Below are 14,987 nucleotides of genomic sequence, written 5' to 3'. Positions count from 1 at the left end.
GGATGTTGGCAATTTGATCTCTGGTTCCTCTGCCTTTTCTAAAACCAGCTTGAACATCTGGAAGTTCACCGTTCACATATTGCTGGAGCCTGGCTTGGAGAATTTCCTCTAAGGTCACTTTTATTTTACAGGTATTAAAATAGATTGCGAGTTGTCAATTTTAAAATAGTCCAAAGTCTTAGAGCTCAGAACGGCAAGAGGTAGTAAAAAAGAGTCCTGCACAGCAACAGAAGGCACAGACTCATAGTGGACATAACTCCTTCTCGCTTGTATTCCCTTCAGGGAAATATGGGAACTCTGATCAACATGTAGCCCCTATTTCTGCTCTTCCTGCTGCTGAAGCCACTGCAGTTTATAAGGATATGTGATGAATCTTTATCAGACGAACAATGAGAAAGATTAGAAAACTATTTAGATAACTTATATGAGACCACTTGCCTAAGAAACATTCAAATCCCATGTCATTATTGATTCTGAAAGACCGTTAACTGATCCAGACCACTACAATGACGAAATCAGATGAAATGTGCTCTCAATAGACTTTATTGTGTTAAAGAGCATTTCTTCCTCCAAGCATCATATGAGGCCATTCAACAGATCTGTCACAACACATTTGTGCAGTGTAACAGTGGGATTAGGAAATGTCACAGGGGCTGGAATGTAACAGCCAGAGTGCATTGTGTTTTAACAAGTGGGATCATGACGTCATTTTGTGAATACACACCATCTTACAAGGAGGGATGGGTCTTTATCACTTGTCAATGGAGAAATGATGTTGGAGAAATTATTCCTGATCCTGTAATTGATATTATTAAAATGTAAAGTGTCATCCACCAAGATAGTATCCTCTCCCTACAGTTCTAGAAGTATATTCTCTAAGATGTTAAAGCAAGAATATAGAATACTATCCTTACTGATCCTTACCAGTCAAACTTGAGGATGGAAATTTTGATCCCATTCACTTTCATCATTCACTGCCTGCCTTTTTTCTCCTTAGACCAGGCAAAGTGGGCTGGGTTAAAAGATAGTGCTCTGAGGTGTGGTTTCAAACAGGTCATAGAGTTTAGCACATTTTGAATGTGATTTGAGGATGAATACCTGCAGGGAAAGGATAAACAGCACCAAGAGGAATTGGAAATGATTTCCGAGGTGTGCTCCAAAGGTGTATTCATGTAAATTGTGGTTCAGTAGAAATAATAAAGTGCATTGACATAGTGAGGTGTGTCTGGTATGCTTATGTGGGGTTTCTGGGTTTGGACTGATCTTTCTCTGTGACACAATTTGAAACAAGAAGAATTAGGAGACCCCTGAGAAATTGTGAAATTCTTCCTCCTAGTGCTATATTTGTAGAATTTCCACTTGTTCTCTTCTTTCTATACAACACAATACTCATGGGAACAGGATTGTACAGATTCTAACAGGAGCCATGTCAACATCAGTTCAGTTCAGTCGCTCAGTTGTGTCTGACTCTTTGCAACCCCGTGAATCGCAGCATGCCAGGCCTCCCTGTCCATCACCAACTCCCAGAGTTCACTCAAACTCATGTCCATCAAGTCAGTGATGCCATCCAGCCATCTCATCCTCTGTCGTCCCCTTCTCCTCCTGCCCCCAATCCCTCCCAGCATCAGAGTCTTTTCCAATGAGTCAACTCTTCGCATGAGGTGGCCAAAGTACTGGAGGTTCAGCTTTAGCATCATTCCTTCCAAAGAACATCCAGGGCTGATCTCCTTCAGAATGGACTGGTTGGATCTCCTTGCAGTCCAAGGGACTCTCAAGAGTCTTCCCCAACACCACAGTTCAAAAGCATCAATTCTTCAGTGCTCCGCTTTCTTCACAGTCCAACTCTCACATCCATACATGACCACAGGAAAAACCATAGCCTTGACTAGACGGAACTTTGTTGGCAAAATAATGTCTCTGCTTTTCAATATGCTATCTAGGTTGGTCATAACTTTTCTTCCAAGGAGTAAGCGTCTTTTAATTTCATGGCTGTAGTCACCATCTGCAGTGATTTTGGAGTCCCCCAAATACAAATACCTAAATATTCAGAATAGCAGACTCCCCAAAGTAGTCTTATTGTCCAGTGCTACTTTCGTGGATTCCCACATTTTTGTTTTAGCTTAGACATCGCTGTTCACAAAACTGCACACGACCCCTCCCTTTCTGGCATAGTCACATGTATTCACTATTTCTCCTCAGTTTCCTGTCACTGCAGCTTCATCTGAGAATATTCCACTTCCAAAAGAGGCTGGAGATCCAGTCGGAGGAAAGAAATCAATCTGTCCTGTTTTAGCAATAACTTCTCTCTCTTTGTAAAACTCTTTACTATCTTTTTATCATTATTCTCTATAACTTACTGAAAGTGGACAAGGCACAGTGAGGAGAGATGGCGTGCCTGTCTCTCTTGCATGTTTCATTACAGTCCAATCTGCATGTGTCTTCCATTCCCTATCCTTATCTTCAGACTCAGAGCGAATGTCCTCATTTATCAGTAAGGGCCCAGAGCCTGGGGCCCAAGGCTACCAGACCCCATTCAGTGACTAAGTAAAGGACACCAGAAAATCAAGCCTCTTGATACAACTTTTCACATGGAAACTCAAGACTTTTGATTGTAATGTCTAGTGAATGAGGACCCCACCACCCTTTTGAGAATTACCATGACATCCTCTAAAAGTCAACCTTCTAGACATCAGCTGAAGAAGTTCTCCACATAGTCGAGCTTAGGTATGTGCTGTGAACCATCTCATCTAGGCCATATTCACCTCAAAATCCTGGGGTTCTGCAACATACAACATTCTCCAACATACAAGAAATATATTTTTGAGAATATGGTGTAGTAACCAGTTATAGTAGTAACTAGGCAAGAAATCATCAAAATATATCTCTTTTTCTCAAGATGAAAGATCAGATCCTTACACATTCTATAATTAGAGCCATGGAAGTAGAACAATGATTATTTACACAGATTGTTCCTTTTATCTATTATAACAGATTATTCTTATTGCATAAGAAACCAGATCTTGGCCCTGACCTACTAGATTTCCTAAGATAGGTAAAAACAGTAATTTACAGCTTTATGCATATTAAGATTGCAATAGATTATTGTCCTCTGCCCATTAGTAGTCTCTCCTTAATAAAACCACACTAATAAAGTGAACATTATCCCTTCCTTAATTCCCATGACAATTTATTTTTTACGTTAAGAGCCCCTTGAGATAATGTACATTAATTTTATTTAACTGTGGTAAAATTATTCCTGCTTTTGTGCTTGTTTATGTCCCTTGGCATAATGGCTTCAGGTTTCATCCGCATTGTAGCATAGGTAAGCATTTTCTTCCTTTTGAAGGCTGAATCATAAAACTAAAATCATGGCATCTGGTCCCATCACTTCATGGCAAATAGACGGGGAAACAGTAGCTGACTTTTTTGGGGGGCTCCAAAATCACTGCAGATGGTGTTGCAGCCATGAAATTAAACGACACTTAGTCCTTGGAAGGAAAGTTATGACCAACCTAGATAGTATATTGAAAAGCAGAGACATTACTTTGCTGTCAGGAAGCATTTAACAGGATGCTTCTGGTATGCTGTTTCAGATCTGTCATGAATCCTCTGTCCCTTATTAATTCCTAAATATTCAGGAATTAAGAGGAGTTGGCAAACCATTCCCAGGGCTTAGGAATGCATGCATTTCCTTCGTTAGTTTTTCCATGCGAGGAGAAGTAACTATTTATGACCCTCTTCCTTTTTATGAACCATATGGTTGTAAATATAGATTATTTACAACCCTCTCTCTTTGATATGGATTGCCTTATGATAATTTGTAAGTCTGGACTTTTGATTTTTATCTCTGCTGAAAATAGCTACCTTGTAAGACAGTATATATTCCCACACTATGTTGAATAAAACACCTTCGCTCTGTCACAGCTTGGGTCCCTGTGTCTTTCTTTCTTTCTCTCTCTCTCTTAGGCTAATTCTTTGGAGCGCAGAAGCCCACTGAGCTCACTTTCTTGCCCGGGCTTTTAAGACCCCCTCGAGAAGGCGCACTGTGCCTTCACCCCCGAGAGGGCGCCTCTGCCTACGTGTAGCAATGCAAGTCCTGTGTCAAAGGGCTTTATTGGTTTTCTGCGTAAACCAAGGAATATCAGCCTCTTTCTCTCTCTTTTGGAGAAGGAAATGGCAACCCACTCCAGTATTCTTGCCTGGAGAATCCCATGGATGGAGGAGCCTGGAGGGCTACAGTCCACGTGGTCGCAAAGGGTCGGACACGACTGAGCGACTTCACACTCTCTCTCTTTTACTTTCTTTCCGGACCACCAGTTTCTGGTCCATTAAAGGACCTCAACACTTTGTCAACAAAGGTCCGTCTAATCTAGGCTATGGTTTTTCCAGTAGTCATGTATGGATGTGAGAGTTGGACTATAAAGAAAACTGAGCGCTGAAGAATTGATGCTTTTGAACTGTGGTGTTGGAGAAGACTCTTGAGAGTCCCTTGGACTGCAAGGAGATCCAACCAGTCCATCCTAAAGAAGATCAGTCCTGGGTGTTCATTGATGGGACTGATGTTGAAGCTGAAACTCCAATACTTTGGCCACCTGATGCAAAGAGCTGACTCATTTGAGAAGACCCTGATGCTGGGAAAGATTGAGGGCAGGAGGAAAAGGGGATGACAGGATGAGATGGTTGGATGATATCACCAACTCAATGGACATCAGTTTAGGTAGACTCCAGAAGTTGGTGATGGACAGGGAGGCTGGCATTCTGTGGTTCATGGGGTCTCAAAGAGTTGGACATGACTGAGCAACTGAACTGAACTGAGCTGAATATTTGATTAAATGTGTATGTCAATGTCGTTTACTCATCCTTCCACTGATGAACACTTCAATCATTTGTTTATTGTGAATAGTGCTGCTTTGAACATGCAGGTACAAATATCTGTTCATGGTCTTGCTTTCATTTCTTCTGGGTATATATCAAGAAGTGAATTTTTAAATTAAATTTCTTTCAATTTAGAACCACTAACAGAACCACTGACTGTAACTGCCCACCCTGGCCCAGCATCATAGTAATCACTTACAGGAGTTATCTTAAACTAGAGGGTCTAGTAAGGAATACAAAACCAACAAGCTACCAGCAACCAGAAGAATACAGGAAAAATCAAAAGGAGAGAGGAGATTCCTGTCCATAAGGCCCAGCAACTTCCCAGAATCCTTGCAGGACTCCATCTTAAATGACACATGTTCCACCAGGAAGGATCCAAAGGTAAATCCAATTACCATAAAGCCCAACACTGCAATCCCATGGCAGAACATTTCTCCTGGGTTTCCTTACCCTACTACTCTCCATCCAGGCCCCTTTTCCCAATAAAATCTCTTGCTTTGACAGCACATGTGTCTCCTTGGACAATTCATTTCTACTTTGTCTCTGTCCATTCGGTGCCCCTCTGTAAGCTCAGATACTCAGGACCTCACAGTGACCCTAAGGGGAAGACATGATTTGAACTGAGCAACAACTGTGTTTCAGTGGAGCCATTGACCCTCTGGGACTGCCAAGTGGCACTGATGGTGAAGAATCCACCTGCCAATGCAGGAGACCTAAGAGACACAGGTTCAGTCCCTGGGTTGGCGTAATGCCCTGGAGTAAGAAATGGCAACCAATTTCAGTATTTGTGCCTGGAAAATTCCACGGATAGAGGAGCCTGGCAGGCTACAGTCCATGCAGCTGCAAAGAGTCGGACATGACTGAGCACACACACACACACACACATTGACCCTCTAATGACCCGTAAGGATCGCATTGTTCTCCAGGTTTTCTCATTTTGACCCCATTCTCAGCTCAGTTATGGGTATGAAGGCCTGAAACATAAATATTGCCTCCATATGTTTGTAAAAGCATAAATTTAAATATGCCTAAGGTGAGATTTTTTTTTCCCCTTGAATTTAATGGAGAGATACTTTGGGATTTATTCACGAAGGTAAGTCTAATTCTAAAGACTGAGTGTTTAGACTCTCTTTTTATGCAACCATTCAACTAAGGAACTGACATTTCCTGATGCTGATAAAGGGTAGGAGTTCGCTGATATGAAAATGTGGCATTCTGAGAAATTGGCACTTAAAATTGGATAACATGCCCAAATCAGCTCTTAAAGATACATGTCTTCAATGACACTTCCTCAGATTTATTTATTTTAACTTTGAGAAACTGACAACTTTCAAGACCACAATAAGAAATAAACTGCTCAGAAACAGCAGTTGAATAAGGTTATGTTTGGGGCTCCCCCTCCCTCACTATGTAATCTTTATTTCAAACATTATTTGGGACCAGTTGTAGATATCTTCTGTGTTTTGATTTTCCCCCGCCTTTTCAAATGGACATTTGCTACTTTTGTATTCGGTGTCCATCCCTTTGTTTGTATTGCAGGGGAGCAGCCTTTTGTCAGCAACTGCAGTTCTACTGGGGTTTTTAACTGTGTGATTTTGCCTTTTCTTCTCAGAAAAAAGCATGAACTTCAGGTGGACCAAAAAGAGAAGCTCACATTTCTGGATTTATTCACATGACAAAAACAAGACCAATCAGAAAGGTTATTTTCTCTGTTGGACGAATGTGAGAGAGGATGGCATATCTTTCAGTGACCCTACATAGTGTTATAAAGGGGGTAATGATTTACCCTGCCATTCTGTGGAGAGGCCCTGCCTGCACATGAGCTTAGCACAGAAAGCAGAGTGGAGTGAGAGAGAAAAGAGTCTGGTGAAGGACTGGATTTCTTCATCCTGCTGTGTGCCCTGGACGTCTGCCTCTGTGAGTCAGTACAGGTCCTCTTGGGTTTAAGTTAATTTTTTGCACTCTTGCCCCTGGTCTGGTTAAAACCAGACATTCCCCCTGCTGTAATATTATGAATATTCTGCATCTGTAAAATTTCATTGATTAATATATTTGTATAGTCTGGAAAATAATCCATTCTAAGAATGAATGAATGAATCAATGAATATAGAACATGATTATCTCAAATATTAGCTCTTACAGTTACAATTGTAGTGGTGTTTTTGTTGTGTCCATGAATACCTCCATGGCAGCTTAAACTTTCCTTAAATTCTTGGACATTTGTTTTTGAAGTTGAAATTTTTGTTCCTATGCAGTAAAACTTGCTGTCCATATTGCCATCTAAAATATGGTACATAGAATTCAAGATATTGAAATTGGGGGGAAAGTATCAGATTTTTAAAATAATTTTTATTACACTTGCCAAAGTTTTCACTATAACCAGAAATATAGGATTGTTCCCCTTATCACACTCTCATCAGCGATGAATTTGGAAACTGTAATAGTTATTACCAGTTTGAAAGATACAAATTTCACTTTTATTCTGTGGTTGGGGCTATAAAATTATTACATGATTATTGTCTATTGATGCCTCATATTAAGCTGTATTTACAAATCCTGCCTTTCTTCTTTAAAGAGATTTACACTGAAAACACTTAATGACCCCTCAGAGATATATATTCATGTACCTAAGGAGCCTTTGACTAGTCTCAATTTTTTTAAACTGTAAATAGAGTGTTCTGACCTGGGAGTCAGGACCCATACTTTAGGAGAAAATGCTCTAGACAGACAGCCTCTCTCAGGCCCCTCCCAGCCTATAATCTAAGCTGCCTTAACACTCCCAAACAAGTTTAAAAGTAAAGAGGAATAACCTTGTGAATTTGTTTAAAGCGCAAATTTCTGGGTCCATTCACAACAAAACGCTTTTTTACTCTCCTCATTCACCCTCATCAAAGAAGCTCTTTAGTTCCCCTACGCTTTCTGCCATTAGAGTGGTATCATCTGCATACCTGAGATTGTTGATATTTCTCTCGGCAATCTTGATTCCATCTTGGGTTTCTCTAGCTGATCATTTCACATGATGTACTCTGCATAGAAGTTAAATAAACAGGGTGATAATATACACCCTGGAGATACTCCTTTCCCAATTTTGAACCAGTCCATTCATTGTTCTATGTCTGGTTCTAACTGTTGCTTCTGAGCTGCATGCAGGTTTCTCAGGAGGCAGGTAAGGTAGTCTTGTATTCCCATCTCTTTAAGAATTTTCCACTTTGTTGTGATTTTGCAAAGGCCTTAGCGTAGTCAAAGAAGCAAAAGTAGATGTTATTCTGGAATTCCTTTGCTTTCTCTATGATCCAATGAATGTTGGCAATTTGATCTCTGGTTCCTCTGCTTCTTCTAAACCCAGCTTCTATGTATGATAAATTCTCGGTTCATGAACTCTGAAGTCTAGCTTGAAGGATTTTGAGCATTACCTTGCTAGCATGAGAAATGAGCACAATCTGAACATTTTTCAATGTTAAAATTGAAAATTTAAAAATTAAATTTACTATTTAAAAATGAAAAAAAAAAAGGTAGTTTGAACATTGTTTGACATTTCCCTTCATTTGTTTGGAATGAAAACTAACCTTTTCCAGTCCTGTGAATGATTCAGAAAAAGAATTATCAAATACATAAGTGAAAGTGTTAGTTTCTCAGTCTTGTCTGACTCTTTGTGACCCCATGGACTGTAGACTGCCAGGCTCTGTTTCCATGGAATTCTCCAGGCAAAGATTCTGAAGTGGGTAGCTATTCCCTTCTCCAGGGACTTTCCCAATCCAGGGATCAAATTGGGTCTCCTGTTTTGCAGGCAGATTCTTTATCATCTGAGCCACAAGGGAAGCCCCGTTAAATACATAAGGTAACTTTTTAAAATTAATTTATTTTTTAATTGTAAGATAATTGCTTTATAGAATCTTGTCACTTTCTGCCAAATATCAACATGAATCAGCCATAGGTATACTTTTTTCCCCTTCTGCTTGAACCTCCCTCTCATCTCCCTCCCCATCCCACCTGTCTAGGTTGTTACAGAGCATAAGGTAAATTTTTAACTTAGAGATGAGTGAATGAACTTTATTCTCCAAATAATCAGTACTGAAATTACATATAAACCATGTGAAAAAAAATCACCACCTCTTTTACTTCAATATGAATTCTAGATGGATGAAAGGCTCAAACTTTCTGAAAATCCATAAAGACATAAGATAGCATGTAAGTGAAAACACATATATTTGGGGGTGAGTGAAGATTTTGAGAAGCCTGAAACCACAGCATGAATTCATAAACAAAGAATGAAGAACTTAGAGGATATACAAAATGAAGGGCTGTCTTGGCCCTGGTGCTACAGGAGCCTCAACTCTGCTCACCCTGTCCTGCTTCCTCCAGCCCAAGATACCACAGAGACCACAAATATTGATATCCATCTCTACCTTGGTCAGGGTCTCTGGGTTATTTTCAATATTAGAAAATAACTTGTGTTTTCCCCATTGGAAGACTTCTCTTCTACCAAGAGCACAGTGGAGTAAACAAACAAAAAAACCAGAAGACTGTTCTGCAGCAGCACAGCTAGGCTTTGTGAAAAATGGATGTTTTTTTATAGCTCTCCAGTGGCTCAGAGACGAGTTTAGTACTGGCCACTTTGGTGGTCTGTGTGTTTCTGGTAGTCTCTTCTCCTAGAGTTACAAAGTCAACCTAGGGAAGGAGGTATATTCTAGCCTCAGGTGGGGAAGCGAGACTGAAGGAAGTCATACAACAGCACTGAGGAACAGAGATGTGAAAATCAGACTGACTTGTGAAAAAGGCTTGAACCAAGACTCTGCCAGACCTAAAGTAAAATTTGAAGCAATGTCCCATCACAAAGAGATACTGTTTACTATCAAACAACAACAAAGCTATAAGAATATCTTTATCATAAGCTTGTTTGGATGATGATGTATGTTTAGTGCTGGACTCAGGGCTTGGTGTATACTTGCCTATGATCTTCAGTTCAGTTCAGTTGCTCAGTCGTGTCCGACTCTTTGCGACCCCATGAATCGCAGCACGCCAGGCCTCCCTGTCCATCACCAACTCCCGGAGTTCACCCAGACTCACGTCCATCGAGTCAGTGATGCCATCCAGCCATCTCATCCTCTGTCGTCCCCTTCTCCTCCTGCCCCCAATCCCTCCCAGCATCAGAGTCTTTTCCAGTGAGTCAACTCTTCTCATGAGGTGGCCAAAGTACTGGAGTTTCAGCTTTAGCATCATTCCCTCCAAAGAAATCCCAGGGCTGATCTCCTTCAGAATGGACTGGTTGGATCTCCTTGCAGTCCAGGGACTCTCAAGTCTTCTCCAACACCACAGTTCAAACACATCAATTCTTCGGCGCTCAGCCTTCTTCACAGTCCAACTCTCACATCCATGCATGACCACAGGAAAAACCATAGCCCTGACTATATGGACCTTAGTTGGCAAAGTAATGTCTCTGCTTTTGAATATGCTATCTAGGTTGGTCATAACTTTTCTTCCAAGGAGTAAGCATCTTTTAATTTCATGGCTGCAGTCACCATCTGCAGTGATTTTAGGCATTGTTTTTTATTTTTTTTTATTTTTACTTTAAGGCAACCACAAGAAAGTACTTAATTCAGCCGTTCAACTTTGCTCTTCTCTTTTCCTATTTCAAGCACTGCCACTCTTGCAGGAGGTCAATATTCCCAGTATCAGGATATCTCCAGCCCCGTCCTTAACATATCCACTCTCTGAAGCTTTGACCATACAAAGAATAAATGAGGCAAAAGACCATGGGCAAAGATAGGCCAAGAAGCCTGCTCTCTAGTGTACCTAAGGTACTTGCCTTCCCCTGGGAAGAAATCTTCCTTGGAGAATTCTTGCTCAACAGTCAGATCTGGACAGGGATTAAAAAGTGATCAGTAGACCCAAGAATCCTCTATGAATGATGACATTTTCCACTAAACAGTAGACTGTGCCCTGATGTCTAGCACTTGGGCCTATTTTCTGGACCACAGGTCACTACTGCTCAGGCTCCCTTGTTGTTGATGTTGTTGTTGTTGTTTAGTCACCCAGTCATTTTCAACTCTGTGACCCCATGGACTGCAGTAAGCCAGGTCTCCCTGTCCCTTACCATCTCCTGGAGTTTGCCCAAGTTCATGTTCATTGTGTTGGTGATGCCGTCCACCCATCTCATCCTCTGACACCCTCTTCTGCTCTCACTCTTTCCTAGCATCAGGGACTTTCCCAATGAGTCATCTGTTTGCATCAGATGACCAAAATACTGGAGCTTCCGCTTCAGCATCAGTCCTTCCAGTGAATATTCAGGCTAGATCTCCCTTAAGATTGACTGCTTTGATCTCCTTGCTGTCCAAGGGACTCTCAGGAGTCTTCGCCAGCACCACAGTTTGAAGGCATCAACTCTTTGGCATTTTGCCTTCTTTACGGTCCAACTCTCAGAACCATACGTGACTGCTGGGAAGACCATAGCCTTGACTATATGGACCTTTGTCAGCAGAGTAATGTCTCTGCTTTTGTCTAAGTTTGTCATCACTTTCCTGCCAAGAAGCAATTGTCTTCTGATTTCATGGCTGTAGTCACTGTCCACAGTGATTTTGGAGTCCAAGAAGAAGAAATGTACCAACTTCCACATTTCACCTTCTATTTGGCATGCAGTAATGGGGCCAGGTGCCATGATCTTAGTCTCGTGTTTTAATATTGAATCTTAAGCTGGCTCTTCACTCTCCTCCTTCACCCTCATCAAGAGGCTCTCTAGTTCCTCTTCACCTTCCGCCATTAGAGTGGTATCATCTGCACGTCTGACGTTGTTGCTATTTCTCCCGCCTATCTTGATTTCAGCTTGTAACTCATTCAAACCAGCATTTCTCATGACAAACAGAGTGACAGAAGACAGCCCTGTCTTACTCCTTTCTCGATCTTGAACCAATCAGTTGTGCCATACAGGGTTCTAACTGTTGCTTCTTGACCCCCATCCAGGTTTCTCAGGAGACAGGTAAGATGGCTCCCTTAAGGAATGTTTTCCTTAAAGTCCCCTAACGTGATTAGCATGAAGCGTTATAAAGATGTGCCTCAGAAGCAGGTGCTATATTAAACATTTCCATTTCTTTTTAAATAGTAGAATTCTTGAAAGAATATAAGGAACCACCCAGTTTCCCATATTTGTGTGGTAAAGACACTTGTTCATGTATATGACAGGTATTGGGGAAATATTAGTGTAGCCTCCAGTGGGGTGAATAGACATGGTGACGCACACATATAGAAGGAAAGCTGTGACTGTGAAGTCTCTGATGATGAGGGTACCATGATGGCACATAGGCACACAGGATGGGAAGAATTTAGAGATAGGAAAACCTGAGAAGGAATCATGAATTCTTCCTTAAAGAAAAGATTTAAAAAAGACTCACAAGGTCAGTATACCTTAGTGAAAGAGTTCTTCTGAGTGGGGAGAGGGGGCCGAGGAGACTGTAACTTGGACCCACGATTCCAGGCAATGAGGTGATGGTAATAGTATTTAGACCAATCCACACACATTTGGTGCTCATTTGACATGATGGATCTTGCTTGATCCCTTGTGCAAGGGTATTGATGGTCAGAAATGAGCAAGAGGAGAAAGCCAGAAGATGAAGAATGAAGTGAAGTGAAATCACTCAGTAGTGTCCAACTCTTGCGACCCCATGGACTGTAGTCTATCAGGCTCCTCTGTCCATGGGATTCTCTAGGCAAGAATACTGCCATTTCCTTCTCCAGGGAATCTTCCTGATCCAGGAATCAAACCCGAGTATCCTGCATCGCAGGCAGATTCTTTACTGACTGAGCTATGAGGGAAGCCCAAGATGAAGAATGGTCCTCAGAAAAGCAAGATTTTGGTGAGGAGGAAAGGGGGATCATGTACAGCTCTTTAGAGCAAGTTCTTAACTCCAGGAAGAAAACAGATACATTTACTTCAGAAGGAGGGAGCGCATGAGCCTCTTCTCTGCCTCCTGCCTCAGTGCCCTCTCGACTTCTTGTCCTCTTTTCCTTCCTTCCTGCCCTTCATCTCTCTCTTGCTCTCTTCCTTAGTTCTTCCTTATTTCCTTCTCTCTCTCTCTCTCCACTGTTGTCTCTCCCTGCCTTTCTCCTTTTCTCTCCATTTTCCTTCACCTTTCCCTCTCTTACCCACAGTCTTTTAGATTGAATATAGCTCCCCCAAGGTCACCTTGGAGTAAATATTTTACAGGTATTGAGATAGATCCTGAGTTGTCAAATTTTAAATGGTCCAAAGTCTTAGAGCTCAGAACAGCAAAAGGTGGTAGCAATGGGCCTGCACAGGAACAGAAGGCACAGCCTCACAGTGGACATAACTCCTCCTCTCTTGTATTCCCTTCAGGGAAACATGGAGACTCTGATCAACAAGCAGCCCCTGTTTCTGCTCTTCCTGCTGCTGAAGCCACTGCAGTTTGTGAGGATAACTGATCCAGATTTATCAGCTGAAAGACGAGAAGAATTAGAAGACTATTTAGATGACTTATATGCTACAGGGCCTACCAAACCACCTACAAAGGAAGCATTCAAAACCCATGTCATTATTGATTCTGAAATGCCGTTAACTGACCGAGAATACTGCAATCACGAAATGAAGATGAAACGTGTTCACAATAGGCTTTATTGTGTTAAAGAGCATTTCTTCCTCCAAGCATCATATGACGACATTCAAAAGATCTGTTATAACATATTTGTGCAATGTAAAGATGGGATTAGGAAATGTCACAGGAGCCGGAAAATAATATCAGGAGTGCATTGTGTTTTAACAAGTGGGATCATGATGCCATTTTGTGAATACATATCGTCTTACAAGGAGGGATGGGTCTTTATCACTTGTCAATGGGAAGATAATACTGGAGAAATTATCCCTGTGTCTGTAACTGATATTTTGGCCATATAAAGAATCATCCACCAGGAAAATCTCTTTCCCTCCACCCCTCTAGAAGTATATTCTCTAAGATGTTAAAGCAAGAAGATAGAATCCTATCCTTACTGATCCTTACAAGTCAAACTTGAGAATGGAAATTTTGATCCCATTCACTTTTATCGTTCACTGCCTGCCCTTTTTCTCCTTACACCAGGCAAAGGAAAGGTGGGCTGGATTAGGAGATAGTGCTCTGAGACATGGATTCAAACAGGTCACAGAGTTTAGCACACTTTGAATTTTTTACGTGGATGAATGCCTGCAGGGAAAGGATGACCAGCACCAAGAGGAATAGGAAATGTTTCCTGATAAGTGAAAGTGAAAGCCCCTCAGTCGTGTCTGACTCTTCGTGACCCCATGGACTATAGAGTCCATGGAATTCTCCAGAATACTGGAGTGGGTAGCCTTTCCCTTCTCCAAGGGATCTTTCCAACCCAGGGACTGAACCCAGGTCTCTCACATTTCAGGCAGATTCTTTACCAGCTGAGCCACAACGGAAGCCCCAAAGTTGTATCTATGTGAATTTCTGGTTCAGTAGAAATAATAAAGTGCATCGATGTAGCTGGGTGTCTCTGGAATGCTTATGTGGGGTTTTTGGGTTTGCCTGACCTTCCTCTGTGACACAACTTGAAACAAAAAGAATTGAAGGGACTTTCTTGGTAGTCCAGTGGCTAAGATTCTAGGCTCCCAATACAGGGACCCTGGGTTCCTGTTCTGGTGTTGGAATTAGATCCCGCATGCCTAATCCAAGAGTTTACATGCCGCAAATGTAAACATGCTGCAAGCTCCAACTAAAAATTTGGATGCCACAAAGAAGATCAAGACCTTGAATGCTACAACAAAAACCTGGCACATTAAGTAAATAAATAATTTGTTTTAAAGAAGAGTTGGGAACCTCCTGTGACACTGTGAAATTCACATTCCTAGTTGGTATATTTGTAGAATTTTCACTTGTTCTCTTCTTTCCATGCAATACAATACTCATGGGGACAGGAAGATATAGATATAACAAGAACCATCTCAGCATAAATACCTAATATTCAGAATAGCAAACTCCTCAAAGTACTTTTAAGCTGTCCAATGCTGCTTTTGTGAATTCCCACATCTTGGTTTCTTTTCTTTTCACTAATTATTAGATTATAGTTGATTTACTATATAAATGTTAGTTGCTTTCAGGTGTACA

At 41.3% G+C, this 14,987-nt stretch overlaps 1 protein-coding gene and 1 pseudogene across 3 annotated transcripts; both read left to right on the top strand.

The window, feature by feature from the left end:
• The window catches only part of LOC120853689, a 1,965-nt pseudogene extending 1,143 nt beyond the window's left edge, over positions 1-822 (top strand).
• Positions 823-6,641: 5,819 nt separating this feature from the next.
• Positions 6,642-14,103, top strand: LOC120853337 (inactive ribonuclease-like protein 9). 3 transcript variants are annotated; one of them, XM_040227078.1, is made up of 2 exons: positions 6,642-6,795; positions 13,226-14,103. In XM_040227078.1, exons 1-2 carry the CDS (start codon positions 6,697-6,699, stop codon positions 13,778-13,780), a joined length of 654 nt encoding a protein of 217 aa, XP_040083012.1. In that variant the 5' UTR covers positions 6,642-6,696; the 3' UTR covers positions 13,781-14,103. The 3 variants fall into 3 exon arrangements, with proteins under 3 accessions (XP_040083012.1, XP_040083013.1, XP_040083014.1); XM_040227079.1 differs by lacking the exon at positions 6,642-6,795 and adding an exon at positions 8,005-8,044; XM_040227080.1 differs by lacking the exon at positions 6,642-6,795 and adding an exon at positions 8,678-8,716.
• Positions 14,104-14,987: the final 884 nt, after the last annotated feature.

Source organism: Oryx dammah, unplaced genomic scaffold, assembly GCF_014754425.2.
Source record: "Oryx dammah isolate SB20612 unplaced genomic scaffold, SCBI_Odam_1.1 HiC_scaffold_26, whole genome shotgun sequence".
NCBI lineage: Eukaryota > Metazoa > Chordata > Mammalia > Artiodactyla > Bovidae > Oryx > Oryx dammah.
This window is presented reverse-complemented; position numbering and strand designations above follow the sequence as displayed.

Coding starts and splice junctions, on each gene's coding strand:
- LOC120853337 (XM_040227078.1), top strand. CDS start 6,697: ATGAGCTTAGCACAGAAAGCAGAGTGGAGTGAGAGAGAAAAGAGTCTG. Junction 6,796..13,225: donor TGCCCTGGACGTCTGCCTCT/GTGAGTCAGTAC, acceptor TATTCCCTTCAG/GGAAACATGGAGACTCTGAT.